Source organism: Notothenia rossii (genome assembly GCF_949606895.1).
Source record: "Notothenia rossii genome assembly, chromosome: 3".
NCBI lineage: Eukaryota > Metazoa > Chordata > Actinopteri > Perciformes > Nototheniidae > Notothenia > Notothenia rossii.
The window spans coordinates 24,657,823-24,675,130 of record NC_136901.1 but is presented as its reverse complement, the minus strand read 5'-3'; the positions used below and the strand labels follow the sequence as shown (position 1 = coordinate 24,675,130).

The following is a 17,308-nucleotide window of genomic DNA, read 5'->3' as shown; positions in this document are numbered from 1 at the left end:
ATGATATCACAAATGTCTGGACAAAATAAATAAGATGTTACTTTCAGCTAAAATCTACGTTTACATTTTTGGCTAAAATGTGTCTTTTGGAATATTACTGGTTTTATCTGATGAAAACATGTCTAACACTAGAGAGAATGGTGAAGAACTAACAGGCTCGATGCATCAAACAGTAATGGAAAGTCAAGAGGATGCTGTCTGATCCGAGTCCCTCCTCTTCACAACCTCAAACCACATCCATTTTGCACTTTCTCATCTTAAGATAGTCTACTTATCTATTAAGATTACACTCTTCCTAAATATAACAAATTCATTTTGTGTCCAATTTCCAAAGATATCTCGGAAAACACGCCAAATGTTTTCAAATGAGTTTAGATCTTCATGAAAAATCGTTCTCACAGACTACATTAACACTTGGAAGCTGACCATGTGATCATCAAGCGTCATCTCTGGCTATGTTTGGCTAGCCAATCAAATGAATGTAAAGATGTACCTTGCAAACGACCAATTAAAACCGTTCCTTCAGCTACGGTTAAGCCAGGTCCCTTTGAAGTGACTGAAGTGACATAATTCCACTCTCATACACAACCAACATCACTGATGTCTGTAGCGAGTGAGAAACAGAAAGAAGATTGGCACGCCTGTCAAATGGATATTTACCAAAGTTAATGCTAAATGTAAAAACGCCACTGTGAAATGTTCCCCTTTAGTGTTTGGCATGTGGTTACTTTGTAAATCAGAAGCTCATAAAACTCTCAGTAACAGTATGTCAAAGTCAATTGGACACAATTGTTACAGTTCCTTCAAGGTGTGGGAGCGAACAGCATGACAACATGTGATTTATAAAAGACACGCTGAATGTGTGCCCACTCTAAGCGTATTCATGATGCCAGTATACTTCCCAGGTTGTTTACTGTAAATGCGCCGATTTCACTGCACATACCAAGACGTGCAAGAATCTTTTTTTAGCCTTGTGTGGTCACCAATCAAACACGAGCTCTCAGTATACCCTGGTCGTGCATTTCTCTAGGACCCTATGCTTGCTTTGTCTTTGTGGTTTCGAACAGGAAGTCTCTGCAGTGTGTTCATGCACAGCATCCGCACTAAAGCCCAGACCCATTTTCAGAAGATCAGAGGATTGTTTAAGAAATCAAACTAATAAGTCATTTGATAAAGTGTACTACCAATACTCTTAACAAATGTCCAATGATAATTTAAAAATCAGCCCAGCATGTCTGACAGACAGACAGTTTTGCACCAAAAAAAAGAGGCATTCCATTTAAAAACATTAAACCAAAAGTGGCCATAATATTTGTGATGGGAAGGAATAGCGAATAGTTATGAATATAAGTTTCTGTTACCATCATCCTTTTGGGATAAACAATTCATATTGCTTACTCTTATAACAATTGTTTAAGTCACATGTTTAATTGCATCAATTATGGGTATAATAGAAAACCCAACATTAATACTTTATACAGAGCCATAGCAATCGATGATATAAAGTAAAATAAGTGCCATTATGGAGATTGATTGCAAGTACGGAATGAAAACTAGAAATCAGATGAGTGGAAAATGTCATAAGAAATCATGGATCTGTCTAATGCAATGCATTCGGTCAAGCATGTGTCCCAATCAGGATTTTAGGTGTCGCATCTCGCTCGCCAACCAAACACAGAGTCTTCTTTCTGAAGACGGGAGAGCGTGTTCAGATGAATTCATTCAGTGCAGCATTTTGAACACGATGACATCTCTGTTGTTTGCTTTGTTTCTGACATTCCTGGGAGCCACTGGTTAGTTGTCTGTTTTTTGTATTTTAATACAATTAATTATATATATATGATCAATTTAGCATGCAGACATTATGAAGCTTTTATAATTTAGTTAAATGTGCTCTTTCTGGATCTTTTTCAGCCTCTTCAGCTCAGATGACTAGTCTTGAATCATCCATATACAGTATGTGCGTCAAGAGAGTGGTTTTTATTCAGCCACTGTTGGCGACAGCTTGACTTTGCGATGTTTCTACGAAGGTGTTGGAGTGATGTTTTACTGGTACAAGCAAACTCTGGGACAAAGGCCAAAGCTAGTGTCTAAATTATATAAACATGAACGAAACGGCACCTTTCACAAAGAATTTCAGAACAATCCACGTCTCACACTAGACACAGGCAATGGTAAAAATCACTTAACAATCTCAGATTTACGCATTTCAGACTCAGCATCTTACTACTGTACAGGTATGCAAACATTTTAGAATTTGTGGATGGTGTTACTGTCAGTGTGAGGGGTTCAGGCTATATCATCCGCGTAATCCATGACAAAGTGGAGTTGAGACCAAGAGGAGGAGTCGCAGTTTTATATGTTTCTCTGCACTCTCTCCAATAAAATACCCAATATTAACGGTGTGTGTGTCTGCCCAAGGAAAATTTAAAGTAAAACCTAATAGAGGTGTCACACATAATAACTTAATAAAAGTAAATGTAACAACTACTACAGTGCAACAAAATAGGAAGATTAAATGTGGACTCTTAAACATAAGATCTTTAGCATCCAAAGCAATATTGGTAAATTATTTAATATCAGATTATAATATTGATATATGCTGTCTCACTGAAACTTGGTTGAGACATGAAGAATATGTCAGCATAAATGAGGCCACTCCACCCAGCCATATCAATACTCATATTGCCCGAGACACAGGCCAAGGAGGTGGAGTTGCAGCCATCTTTGACTCAAATGTACTTATCAATACTAAACCAAAATGTAATTAATTAAGTCTCGTTTTTAGTCTTACGCATCCGACCTGGAAAACTGTGCAGCCAATCTTATTTGTTACAGTGTACCGTGCACCAGGTCCTTATTTATTTTAATCCTGCTTTATCCAACCATTTCTTAGTAACTTTTGAAGTACTGTTACTAGACTACAAAGCATTAGTCAAAAGCTCCTGCAGCAGAAACCTATCTGTTAGTGCTATAGCCAAATTTAAGGAAGAGATTCCACCAATACTTAACTCGATAGCATGTCTGCATGTAGGGGAGGAAATGTATACAAAATGTACACCACCCCAAATTGATCATGTTGTTGATAGTGCTACAGATGCGCTGCGAATAAAATTAGACTCTGTTGCTCCTTTGAAAAAGAAGAAAATAAAACAACATAGATTAGCTCCATGGCATAATGCCGAAACCCGCAAAATAAAGCAAAATCCGAGACAACTTGAAAGGATATGGCGTTCCACTAAACTTGAAGAATCTCGTTTAATTTGGCATATTACTCTCAATGAATATAAGAAAGCACTGCGTAAAGCGAGAGCAGCCTACTACTCTTCATTAATAGATGAGAATAAGAATAATGCAATATTTCTTTTCAGCACTGTAGCCAGGCTGACAGAGAGCCACAGCTCGACTGAGCCTTCTATTCCCATAGCACTCAGTAGCAATGATTTTATGTGCTTTTTTAACGATAAAATTGTTACTCTTAGAAACAAAATTAATGACCTATTGCCTTTGACCAGTATAGTGTTATCAACAGCTCCCGGAAACCTAAGTTCTAATATTACACTAGATAGTAAACTAGAATGCTTTTCAGCCATAAACCTTGAACAATTAAATTCAATGATTCTTTCTTCTAACGTGTATCTTAGACCCGATTCCAACTAAGCTGTTAAAATAAGTTTTTCCATTAATTAGCACTTCTTTATTAAATATTATGAATATGTCTTTATTATCAGGCTATGTTCCACAATCATTTAAAGTTGCAGTAATAAAACCTCTTCTTAAAAAGCACAACCTCGATCCAGAGGTTTTAGCCAATTATAGACCCATTTCTAATCTTCCGTTCCTCTCAAAAATTCTTGAGAAAGCGGTCACAAAACAGTTGTGTGATTACTTAAAAAACAATGATTTATTTGAAGATTTTCAGTCTGGCTTTAGAACACATTTTTATGCTGATGATACAGTTATTTATTGTTCTGCGTCCACCCCGAAGCAGGCTCTTTGTCAGCTCCAGAATGCTTTTAACATTGTACAATCCAACATGTGTGATTTGAAACTTGTTTTAAATGCTGCCAAGACAAACCTAATGATGTTCTCGAAAGCAAAAGCCAAGGTCTTGAACCTTCCTCCTATCACCACCTTGCAGGGGACGGAGGTTGAATCTGTGTTGCAGTATAAGTATCTTGGAATTATAATTGACAATTCGCTCTCTTTTAAACCACACATTGTGGAACTCTTGAAAAAATTAAGAATAAAATTAGGTTTTTTCTTTAGAAACAAGTCTTGTTTTTCCTATGAGGCCAAAAAGAGACTCGTGTCTGCAACCTTTCTGTCTGTGCTGGATTATGGAGATGTGGTTTATATGAATGCATCTTCTCAGTGCCTTCACTCGCTGGACACCGTCTACCACGGTGCACTGAGATTCATCACAAACCTCAGATCCTTGACGCACCACTGCAATCTATACACTCGTGTTGGATGGTCTTCCCTGACCACGCGTAGACTGAAACATTGGCACATCCTTATATATAAGGCTATTCTTGGTGCTCTTCCCCCTTATCTAAGTATGTACATAAATAAAAAATGCACTGGATCCTATCGACTTTGCTCAGAGAACTTTTTCCTTTTAACTGTACCAAAGGTCCGTACTGAACTTGGGAAAAGGGCGTTCAGTTACACTGCCCCTCAAGCTTGGAACCTGCTTCAAACTGAGCTGAAACTCAGAGAGCTGGTCTCATTAGAAACACTCAAAGCAACTTTAACTGACCTCGAAGCAGGCCGCTGTGTCTGTAAATGCTTTGGCTAAACTTGGTGTATGACTGTGTTGTGATTGTGTGTTTTTTTTAATTGTTTGTAACTGTAAAACTGTCTGAAACTGTGCTGTTACCATTCTTGGGCCAGGACTCTCTTGAAAAAGAGATTTTTAATCTCAATGAGACCTATCCTGGTTAAATAAAGGTTAAATAAATAAATAAAATCATAGCACAGAGACAGCTCTGGTTAAAGTCACAAATGACATTCTAATAGCCTCTGACAAGGGACTTGTCTCTATTCTTGTTTTGCTCGATCTCAGTGCTGCATTTGATACTATCGACCATGATATCCTATTGCAAAGACTAGAGCACTTAGTTGGCATACAGGGAACTGCTTTAGGCTGGTTTAGGTCCTATCTATCTGAACGCTCTCAGTTTGTGTGTGTCAACGATGAATCTTCCATGCAAACCAAAGTTAGCCATGGAGTGCCACAGGGCTCAGTGCTTGGACCTATTTTGTTCACACTATATATGCTTCCGCTAGGCAATATTATAAGGAATCATTCTCTAAATTTCCACTGTTATGCGGATGATACTCAACTAAATTGTATCCATCAAGCCTGATGAAACCAATCACCTAAATAAAATTCAAGACTGCCTCAAGGACTTAAAAACGTGGATGACCTTAAACTTTTTTATGTTAAACACAACCAAAACTGAAGTTATTGTACTCGGCCCAAAGAATCTACGAAACAAACTATCTAAAGATACTAGTTATGGATGGTATTAATTTGGCCTCCATTGAGACTTTAAGGAATCTTGGTGTTGTATCAGGATTTAACCTTTAACGCCCACATAAAATCAATCTCAAGGACCGCCTACTTCCATCTACGCAACATTGCCAAATTAGGCATATCTTGCCTCAAAACGATGCAGAGAAACTAGTCCATGCATTTGTTACTTCTAGGCTGGATTATTGTAACTCTTTATTATCAAGGTGTACCAAGAAGTCAGTCAAGTCGCTTCAGCTGATTCAAAATACTGCAGCTGGTCTACTAACCAGAGTTAAGAAAAGGGACCACATTACTCCTGTTCTGGCTGCCTTACACTGGCTCCCTATAGAACACAGGATAGAATTTAAAATTCTTCTTCTCGCCAACAAAACCCTTAATGGGCAGGTGCCATCTTACCTTAAATAACTCATTATACCCTACTGTCCTATTAAGGCATTGCGTTCCAAGAATGCACGGTTGTTGGTTGTTCCTAGAGTCTCTAAAAGTACAATGGGAGCCAGAGCCTTTTCTTATCAAGCTCCACATTTGTGGAATCAGCTTCCAGTTTGTGTTTGGGCGGCAGACAGCCTATCCGTTTTCAAGAGTACGCTTAAGACCTTCCTTTTTGATAAAGCTTATAGTGATAAAATAAAATAATCTAATAAGAGTGCATTGACGTAGATACGTTGTGCCTCTTCACCTATACATTTTAGTTTTTACTCTTTTAATTAAATCCTAAAAACTTAGATCTTATATTTAAAACTTTATCCAAACCTTTCCCCTCTATGACCTCTCGAGGTTTATTAGAGGGTAACAGGTTGCAGAGAACGCCTAGCCCGGCCGGGGAGTGTGGAACATAGTCACTGACCCACTCCTACCTCTGACAAATTTAGGTTCAAATCGGGACCTTTTTCCCTGTGTGTGCCTCTCCACCTTTGTTTCCTACTTGTTACTTGCTACCCTTTTCCCTCAACCTATCCTAAGGGAGTGCATGTATGTAGACACGTTAGTTTAGCTGCTATAGGCTTGGACTGTTGGGGGGGGCACCTTACTCCGTCTTTCTGGCTATTTGTACCTGTGTACTCTCATTTTCCGATTAACCCAGTTTCCCCCAAATCTCTTTTTTGTGTCCATATATACGCCGGGATCCTGAGTCGAGGCTAATCCTGTTGATGTGGTCGTGTGTCCTGTATCCTCTATCCTGAGCACTGGATCTGAGTCCTGAACTTCGAGTCGTGGCTTCCCTGATGGCTCCCACAAGATTGCTGACATCCTCGTGGATTCATCTTCTTATTATACACACATGCATTTCCAAACATTTGGACTACCTATGTTGTAAATGTATTATCTTTTCGATTTACACACGGCATCTATTGCACGTCTGTCCGTCCTGGGAGAGGGATCCCTCCTCTGTTGCTCTCCCTGAGGTTTCTCCCATTTTCCCCTTTAAACTGTGGGGTTTTCTCTGGAAGTTTTTCCTTGTACGATGTGAGGGTCTAAGGACAGAGGGTGTCGTATTGTCATACTGATATTCTGTACAAACTGTGAAGTCCACTGAGACAAATGTAACATTTGTGATATTGGGCTATATAAATAAACGTTGATTGATTGATTGATTTATCATCCCAGCTTCGGTCCATCAGTCAGCATCTGAGATCATCCAGCCGGGAGGCTCTGTGACTCTGACAATGTTCTGGTGAGTATTGTCAAGTATTGCACTACTACAACAATGCATTTTTTGCAACAAGGTAACTTATATTGGCTGAAAATAGCAACACCGTTGCAAATACAAATGAAAAACATACTGCTTTCAGTAGCTGTTTGGCCTTTTCCATTACTGGAACTTATCAACCCATAACCTCAACTTTGGGTCTGAGTTCTTCCTCCAATTTGAACTGTTTTAACTTTTTGGAAAATGTAATATAACATTTTATCACCAGGATTATCAGGGTCCAGACAACCTCCATTACGCAGCTTTGAAGGTCAACAGATCCACAAGAAAGAGGGACACCGCACAAAGTGAATGCGTGTACTCCGGTGTAAGGCAGTAAAGCTAATGATATTTCATTTGCACTTTAAAGTGTCTATCAAGCTATTAAATGTCTTTCTTTGTCAAATTCAACCTTTATATATTTGATGTAAAGTCTAGCCTTGCAATAAGCTAATAAAACAAGTGCTCTCAATGGCGAAGTTCAGCTTTATCATTAAGAGTGTGTACATGATAACAGAAATTACCACGCCCATCTGTTTAACACCCTGTATTGACAAGGGGACACCCAAGTTATATAAAATGTTCAAGGCATCATTTAAGCCATGACACTAGTACAATGGGCACACTGAGGGGTGAGTTGATGTCATGAGGCAGTAGCAGCACATTGTTTGTTTAGATTTGTTTGTTAAAAAAGATCTGTAAAGTCTTTCTTTGAGCCTCTGTGTGGTTGACACTCAGAAATTATCACTCAATCTACTCTGGTCACATACTTCACTAGGACCCTCAGCTCTTTTTTGCCTATGTGGTTTCAAACAGGAAGTCTCTGCAGTGTTCTCATGCACAGCAGCCGATCAGTATGACTCTTAAGGGCAGACTGTTTTAGTAGTACTTCAATTCATCTGTCTCAAAAGCCTTTGGGGTTTGATACAATCATAAGTACAGAAGCGAAATACAAACAACAACTCTTTAACATTTATGTATATGCAGTCACTCGTGAAATAGTTTTTGTCTGTATCCTTTAGCACTGTAACTCTATTGCCAACAACCTTTGAAGGCAGCTTTACGGAGTAGCACTTTGCTGAACGATGTCATAAGCAACGTTACACTGCAAGCAAAACATATCAGTTTTAGCCATGCTAATGACATGGCTCTAGATATGTCCATGTCGATTGGTCAACTGGTCTAACACTTTGATCCATCTCAACAACTATTGGACAGTTTGAAATTAGATGTAGTGCATGCACCTATCATGCCCACACGATGAATCCTACTGACTCTGGTAATAAAGTTATCTTTCCTACAGCACCACCATGACATTGACCTTTTATTTTATGCAACAACTCAAAACACTAAAAATGGTTCTTATAAAGTCACATTTTGTCACATTAAAACATAGTTGAAATACCATTTTAGAGTAGTACAACAAAACAATAGATGGAAAATTGCAAATAGCATTTTGAAACATCAGAAACCAACAATATTAGTAGTCGAAGTAGTAGTAGTAATCAAGGTAGTAGTAGAAAATAAAGACAAATATGTCTAAGCTGGTAGGCAGGTTATACAAGTATTTACGTTTTCAGCAAAATTCTCAACAGAACAGAAGGATTTGTTAAAAAATATTATGATCCATGTGAAAGTATATCAGCTTGACATAACATAACGTCAGTTCCTTGCCCTATGTTGAACATAATTAGACTTCACTTTACATAATTGATGGTGAAAGCTGTATGTATCCGTAGTTTATCCTCCCCAATTTCAAATATGATAAAAAAAAGAGCCTATAGGCGCGTACACACCGGAGTATTTTTCCCCGTACTTTTCCCGTACTTTTCTCGTTTAGTTCCGTTGGTACCCCGTATGTCGTGTTCGCACCAAAAAGAGTACTTTTTTACGGGAACTTTTACCCCCATTTTTAGTGCCTGCTAGAGAGGTGGTACCAAAAAAGTACCAATTTCTATTGGCTGGGCGAATTGCAAACCACGGCCCGTAAAACTCTGATAAGTTTTTTGAAGCCGCCATTGTATTTGCTGGCATTAGCATTATTAGCATTAGCCCTGCGCATCAACGGAGAGAGAATAACGACTGGCAACACACACAAAAACAGCGGCGTTCTGGCGATTTACTCGGAAGGCTTCAGTAGAAGCTGCTGGGAGTCCTAGCAGCTTCTACTGAAGCCAGTCCCCGACTCCGGGGACTTCCAGCTGGGGACTTCGGGTGGCAGTATACGCCGTGAAGTTGTTTGCGGCCTGCCAGTAAACCCAAAGCAGAAGAAGACGAAGTGACGTCGGCGGCTCATTTGCGTAATCTTCCCTCAGGGAAAAGTACTCCGGTGTGAACGCGATTGGTACTTAGTTCCCTGGGCTACTAAGTGCCGGCACTAAGTACGGCAAAGTACTTGTGAAAGCGGCTATTGTGTTCTTCATATACCTTTTTGTTGGGGAATAATTTACTTAGATATTTAACCTTTGACACAGTTCATCGGTTTCTCCTTTCACTGTCTCTTTTCCCATGGCATAGGTCTACGGCCTTGGGTATTACTGCTATCTCTCTTACGGAGGGGCAGCTTGGTCATAAACTGCAACAACAATGCACCCATTAGATAGTTTATTGTTCAGGGACATCTAGAGGCCCTTCTTTTCTGGAACGTAGGTTCCCTGGCGCGTTCACGAGGGCTTTAGTTGGATTCAGGGTCCATATTTGTTTAGTCTCGCTGATGAGGAATGTTGATTATTACACTCTGAACTAGTTAAAACTTCGATCTGCAGAAGAGATCTTCAGAATTGATCTTCAAAATTGATTTGGCAACCGCAGTGTCACCTCATGGCGGCAGCACATGTCTTGTCAAATGGCCGTAACTCCATAATAAACCATCAGTGTTTGCCATTAAAGTTCCAGCTCTCCCCGTGTCTCTGACTTTCGTCTCCATTACTTCAGAAGTTTCCGTCACACCTTTTACCGAGTGAATCTTCTAAAGAACCAAATCTGATTCTATAGATGGCAGTGAACATGTGGTCAGGTTTTTTATAAGTAGGATGTACAATGTCACTTCAAGGTGGCCAATCAAATGCAGTCTTGTGTCTTAAGAGTGGAGAGAGTATCGAGATCATTTTCACTCAACTCAAGAATACGAACAAGATGACGTCTCCAAAGTTGGTCTTTTATCTGACGTGTTTGTTCTTGGGAAAAATTGGTGAGTTGTGCGGATTCAAGTTCTATCCTTCCCCTTTTTGCAACTCTTAATAGAAATGCTTCAAATATTTTTGTATTTAAACATTCTGCAAAATTCATCGGAACTAATTGTGTGCATTCATTTAATTTCAGTACATACTGCTGACCCAAAATTACCCTCAAGTGTTCTGCAAGAGAAACATTTTGTATCGGCTACTGCTGGAGAAAATGTGACTTTGCAATGCTTCTATGAAGTTGGTGATACCACTTGGCTTTACTGGTGCAAACAAAATCTGGGACAGAAACCAACTCTCCTTTCTTCCATCACTTTGCCTGAAACAAAAAACTATTTTTATGAAGAACTCAAGAAAAATGTACACTTCACACTGAATAATGGAAAAAGTAACTTGACAATTTTGGACTTGCACATTTCAGACTCAGGTACTTACTACTGTGCAACTCTCTCCAACATTGGCTTGACATTTGAGGACGGCTCTATTATTAGTGTCAAAGGTTCAGGTTTGAACCCCCCAGCTTCGGTCCATCAGTCAGCATCTGAGATCATCCAGCCGGGAGGCTCTGTGACTCTGAACTGTACAGTACACACTGGCAGCTGTGATGGAGAACACAGTGTTTACTGGTTCAAAAACTCTGAGGACTCTCCAGGACTAATTCACACCCATGGAGGCAGGAATGATCAGTGTGAGAGGAAACCCAACACACAGACACACACCTGTGTGTACAACCTGCCAATGGAGAGCCTGAATCTTTCTAATGCTGGGACCTACTACTGTGCTGTTGCCTCATGTGGACACATACTGTTTGGAAATGGGACCAAGCTGGACTTTGAAGGTAAGCAAATCTCTAAATTATTTAATGAAAAGTAATTAATGTCTAATTTCGATCACACATTTTAAATACAAAGCTAAGTTTCCGTTTTTGGTGTTTACTCTCTACAGATGAGGTTGACTCTCTTGTGTATTTCTTGAGTGGAGCTTTAGCATTCAACTCCATTCTGGTCGTTTTACTGGCTTTCTTAGTGTACAAGATGAAAAAGAGAAACACCTGCCAATCAACAGGTAAATTGTAATTATTGTATAAGTCCGAAAGATTGTTTGCAACCAAAGAAACGTGTTGATAAATACAAATTCTGTCTTTCCAGAGTCTCAAGCAAGATTATCAACTCCCTCTACAGCAAATGCAGAGGTATCATTTATGTAAATAAGTTACATTTTGTAATCAAATACATGTTTACTCCTGTTCAATATCTTTTTCCATTTCTATATATTTTGTTACCAGGGTAACCAGGATGCAGGCAGCCTCCATTATGCTGCTGTTAGTGTCCATGTGCCCAACACATCAAGGCGACAGAGGAACATCCCCAATGATGAATGTGTGTACTCTGGTGTCAAGCTGTAGACAAACCAAGTTTCATTACTTTAGTCAAACAGAATTTGATTTAGTCATGTTTTAAAAGTGATATAGATTTAGAAGTAGATTTTATAATGTTGTGCTTGAAATGCTTTCTTATGTCCATTCTATTAAAAACTTGCTCAAATATTAAATGGACACTTTGATCTTGAGACAATACATCAGCCAACCTCCTATCCATCCCCACCCACACCAATCACCGGAGCTGGGGGTACAGAGCCTTCTCCGTCGCTGCCCCCTCCCTCTGGAACTCACTCCCACAACCCATCAGAGACTGCACTGACCTCACCACCTTAAAAAAACTCACAAAAACTCACCTCTTCAATCTGGCTTTTCATGTGTGATTGTTTTTCTATTATTTGACTTTAACTTTAACTATATATTTATTTGTTGTTCCTTTTCTTCTCTTTTCTTTTCTCTTCACTATTATCTGTAAAGCGTCTTTGAGCACCTGTAAAAGCGCTAACAAATTAAATCTATTATTATTATTATTATGTATATTCACTTCCTCATAGCAATATCTATATTTTACAATATTCAGACCTTTTTTTTAAACATTTTAATCTCGTTCTAAACCACAATAAAGACATTTGCATTTTACAAGAGTATGTAGTTTTGATGTACCTTCTCTGATCCACACTAATGGAAATCTAATAGATTTAATATAGCAGTTTGACTACTTAGGACAGGGGTGTCCAAACCTTTTTCTATGAGGGCCACATACAGAAAAAGATACAAAGGGCCAGGCCGCTCACTAGAGGTGAGGTATATTGCCTTATCAGTGAAGTTACAAGTTTGCAAAATCAATCAAATGTAGGTAAATCACGCTTGATACTTGAAAATGCTGTAAGAAACACAACAGCCTACATCACAGCTCTCCATAGGGTTTCATTTATTTTCTTTGCAGCTCATTCCTTAAAACAGAAGCTTCAGATTAGTTATAAAAATAGGAAATATAAAGGGTAGATTTCAGCTTGTTATGTAATTAAAGGTGGGGTATATCATTTTGGAGAAACCAGCTCGAGTGCTCTAGAATTTGAAATTACACAACCGGAAAACTTCTGCCACTTCCTTAAAGAGCCCCTCCTCCAACACACAGGAACGCGCACATGACCAATGAGGGCACGAGATAAGTTTGTGCACAGATGGAAGGCTGACAGGCAGGCCATCCAGTTACTTTAGCCGGCTAAAATGATTGGCCGTGCTTTTTACAGCGCTACGGCTTCCACAGAGGAAAATGTGTTCTGTATTTATTGTCAAAGCATGTAATGTATTCATTGCTATCGGGATGTTAAGAGCATTCCATGGAATATAACAAAAAGTTTTTCTGAAGTAAATTACATACCCCACCTTTAAGTAATTGGGCTTTTCTTTATCAACTAAGATTTGTTTGAAAATGTTCCCAACTTGAATTGACTGAATTTATTTGAAAAGTTGGCTTCTTAAAACATGAATACGATATGACTAGCACAAGTTTCATTTGTGGGACATATTTTTTATACTTTTTTAATTAGCCGGGGGCCGTTTCAAAATGGGCATGTTTGGCCACTGGGCCGTAGTTTGTACACCCCTGATTTAGGAGTTTATTTATATTGCATATTGACAGACAAAATGGAGACTGAACAGAAAAACCAGTGTTCTGTACTCCAAAGCAGGATTTGGGGTTAGAGAGGTAACTTGAGGGTTAACTCTGGCTTTTCCATCCTACAACGCTGGTTCATATTTTAACAGTGTAGATTGTAAATAAGTTGTTTTCTGCTGTAAAGTTGGCATTTTACCATGGAGATCAAATCAGATTCATTTGCTTTTTAAGCCAGCATCAAGAGGCCATTCAATGAACTGCAGTTTTTTTCTCCCTTGCGTTTCCTTAATTTTTCAGCACAAGAAGATGATGCTTGTCTACGACATACATAATACAAAAAGGATGTGCAATGTATATTCACTGTGTAACAGACAACAGTTTCAATGTGTACTCAGGATTGCTCAGACAAAACAAATATATAGTGTATAAGATAAAGTATAAATGAGAGGCCTGCTAACAGCATTGCTCCATTCTCTTGATTTAATGGGGTGCTTTTAGTGCAGAAAGGTAGACGCAAAGTAGAGGAACTTTTTCTGTTCCATAGGGATGTCACAGTGGGTTGCTCTGGTTCAAAAGTCAGTCCACTCAGACCTTTTTTTGTAGTATCTCTCTTACCGCAGCAGCCTTTGTGGTTTTAGCAGGATGTAAGGGTTTGCAATTGTACATAGATGCTCCTTAATCCAAAGACCACTTGCAGTGCCATTAAATAACTTGGAACATTTTATTTGTTTGGAATATTGCTAAATAAAAGGTATTTAAATGCAATTGAATCCATTGGTTTCAGGAATGGCTAAAATCAGTTTCTTCTTTTTCACGACTCAATTATCACTAAGACCTTGGCCTATACTAATAGGCAAATGGTAGATAGTTTATTTTTGAACAACTTCACTCATACTTCTGAGCCATGTAGACAAAGGGACAGTGTACTGAATGAGAGAAGATTTGTTAACTTACATATATGCATAAACATATACATGGATTTCTGTGTCACAATCCAGTAAATAGCATTCATTTTCAAATAACACCAAACCTGTTGCACTAACTTAGCTTCAGTCGAAGCCTAAAGAACAAATGCAACTAACTTGTTACCCTTTCATATTATATTCACAGCATTACTGTAGCTACAGGTTAAGCTGTGTACCCACAGTTTATTCTCCCTACTTTTAAACATAGTCACGATAAAGAGCCATTGTGTTCTTCATTTACCTTTCACCAAGTGATTCTTCTCAAGAACCTAACTTGAAGCTATAGATGGCTGAACATGTGATCAAGTTTTTTTTAAGTAGGATGTACAATGTCACTTCAGGCTGGCCAATCAAACGCAGTCTTGTGTCTTAAGAGTGGAGAGAGTATCGAGATCATTTTCACTCAACCTGAAGAATTCGAACAAGATGACGTCTCCAAAGTTGGTCTTTTATCTGACGTGTTTGTTCTTGGGAAACATCGGTGAGTTGTATTTTTATCCTGCTTTTACTTTTCAGCTACTTTCATGGAAATGCTTTCAATATTTGTCCATTCAAACTTCTTTACTTGCTGAATATAATTAATTGTATATTTCCTTTTACTCTTATTTCAGCTCAGACGACTGATCGGAAAATATCCTCAAGTGTTCGTCAAGAGAAACGTTTTATATCAGCTAATGTTGGAGTAAATGTGACTTTGCCATGCTCCAATGAAGATGGTGAAACAAATTGGCTTTACTGGTTTAAACAAACTCTGGGACAGAAACCAAGGCTCATCTCCACCGCCTATAAGTATAATGCAAAACCCACTTTTTATCATGAATTTAAGAACAATTCACGCTTCACACTTGATCACGGAAAAAGTAGAAATCACCTGACGATTTTGAACTTGCACATTTCAGACTCAGCTACTTACTACTGTGCATCTGCCCCTCGAATTGTTTTGAATTTTGAAGAAGGCACTACAATCAGTGTCACAGGTTCAGGTTTGAACATCCCACCTTCAGTCCATCAGTCAGCATTTGAGATCATCCAGCCAGGAGACTCTGTGACTCTGAACTGTACAGCACTGGCAGCTGTGATGGAGAACACAGTGTTTACTGGTTCAAAAACTCTGAGGACTCTCCAGGACTCCTTTACACCCGTGGAGGCAGTCAGTGTGAGAGGAAACCCAACACACAGACACACACCTGTGTGTACAACCTTCCAATGGAGAGCCTGAATATTTCTCATGCTGGGACCTACTACTGTGCTGTTGCCTCATGTGGACACATACTGTTTGGAGACGGGACTGAGCTGGCCTTTGAAGGTAAGCAAATCTCTAAATGGTTTAATGAAAAGTAATGAATGTCTAATTTCCAATCACACACTTTAAACACAAAGCTAAGTTTCTGTTTTTGGTGTTTACTCTCTACAGATGAGGTCGACTCTCTAGTGTACATCTTAAAGTCCTTATCTTACATTAAAAACTTTTTTTGGCAGTTGATTTCTGGCGGGTGTATGCAACAGATAGTCAATGTATGTTTCTTTATTTCATACTGAATAATATGTAAAAAAAGGAAAAATATTAGGTCCAATAAAAAAACTTTGCTTCTGGAAGCAGGCCATTTCGTGACGTCACGTGTGGTTCCCGGCTGCCGCTGTCTGGCTCCCTGCTGCCGTCCGGATCGCACAAATCGCTCCCATTTCTCCCGTAAAACCTTCTCTTTCGGGAACAAATGAACGGTAAAACCATCCCGATTGGTGTTGCTACACCCGCCAACGACACACCTCTTCACCATGATCCGGAAAAAACAAGACAAACTCGGAGATAAACACTGATACACAAAGTTGACATGCGGCTATACCAGCAATGCTACACTGTGTGATGCTGGGACGGGCTGAACTCACCAGGATTCGCGGAACCACACGTGACGTCACGACACAGCACCAAACAGCGGCAAGTTTGAATCCAGACTTTTCTGGATACCTCTGAATTTGACCCATTTTCCCGATATTAACAAGTGATTTACAGCAAATAGGAAACGATATTCGATCTATATCACGTGTTACTGGAATAAGACCCAACAAGTTAATGCATTTTGAAACAGTTCTATGATCTTTCAGCTACAGTAAATTACGCAAGATAAGGACTTTAAGTGGAGCTTTAGCGTTCAACTCCATTCTGGTCGTTTTGCTGGCTTTCTTAGTGTGCAAGATGAAAAAGAGAAACAACTGCCAATCAACAGGTAACTTATAATTATTGTATAAGTCCGAAAGATTGTTTGCAACCAAAGAAACGTGTTGATAAATACAAATTCTGTCTTTCCAGGGTCTGAAGCAAGATTATCAACTCCCTCTACAGCAAATGCAGAGGTATCATTTATCTAAATAAGTTTAATGTTTTAATGAAATACATGTTTACTCCTGTTCAATATCTTTATCCATTTCTATATATTTTGTTACCAGGGTATCCAGGATGCAGGCAGTCTCCATTATGCTGTTGTAAATCTCAATGTGCCCAACAGATCAAGACGACAGAGGATTATCCCCAACGATGAATGTGTGTACTCTGGTGTCAAGCTGTAGACCTACATTGCTCAATTATTTTTGTTAAACAAAATTGAATTAGTGATGTTCGAAATTTGATATAGATTTTAAAGTAGATGTTTTAATGTTGTGCTTTATGTTTTCTTATGTCCATTGTATCTCCTCAGTATTCAAAACTGACTCAAATATTAAATTGACACTTTGGTCTTGATACAATACATTGTGTGCATGTGTTCACTTACTCATAGAAATATCTCTTTTTACAATCTTCAGACCTCTTTTAATCATTTGAATGTAGTTCTAAACCAATAAAATAACATTTGTGCATTTTACAAGAGTAGCTCAGATGTTACTTCTCTGATCCACACTCTTTTGGAAATCTAATAGATAGAGTATAGCATATT

At 38.8% G+C, this 17,308-nt stretch overlaps 1 protein-coding gene and 1 pseudogene across 2 annotated transcripts; both read left to right on the top strand.

Annotated features, from left to right (window-relative positions):
* Positions 1–10,355: 10,355 nt before the first annotated feature.
* On the top strand, positions 10,356–12,434 carry LOC307033558 (uncharacterized protein). The gene is made up of 5 exons (XM_079672070.1): positions 10,356–10,422; positions 10,554–11,252; positions 11,360–11,479; positions 11,563–11,606; positions 11,700–12,434. Exons 1-5 carry the CDS (start codon positions 10,368–10,370, stop codon positions 11,817–11,819), a joined length of 1,038 nt encoding a protein of 345 aa, XP_079528196.1. The 5' UTR covers positions 10,356–10,367; the 3' UTR covers positions 11,820–12,434.
* A 2,365-nt stretch (positions 12,435–14,799) lies between these two features.
* On the top strand, positions 14,800–16,949 carry LOC307033908 (immunoglobulin kappa light chain-like; annotated as a pseudogene). Its single transcript, XR_013810619.1, has 6 exons — positions 14,800–14,859; positions 14,990–15,684; positions 15,793–15,823; positions 16,515–16,603; positions 16,687–16,730; positions 16,824–16,949. The product of XR_013810619.1 is annotated as an immunoglobulin kappa light chain-like (transcript).
* The last annotated feature ends 359 nt before the right edge of the window (positions 16,950–17,308 follow it).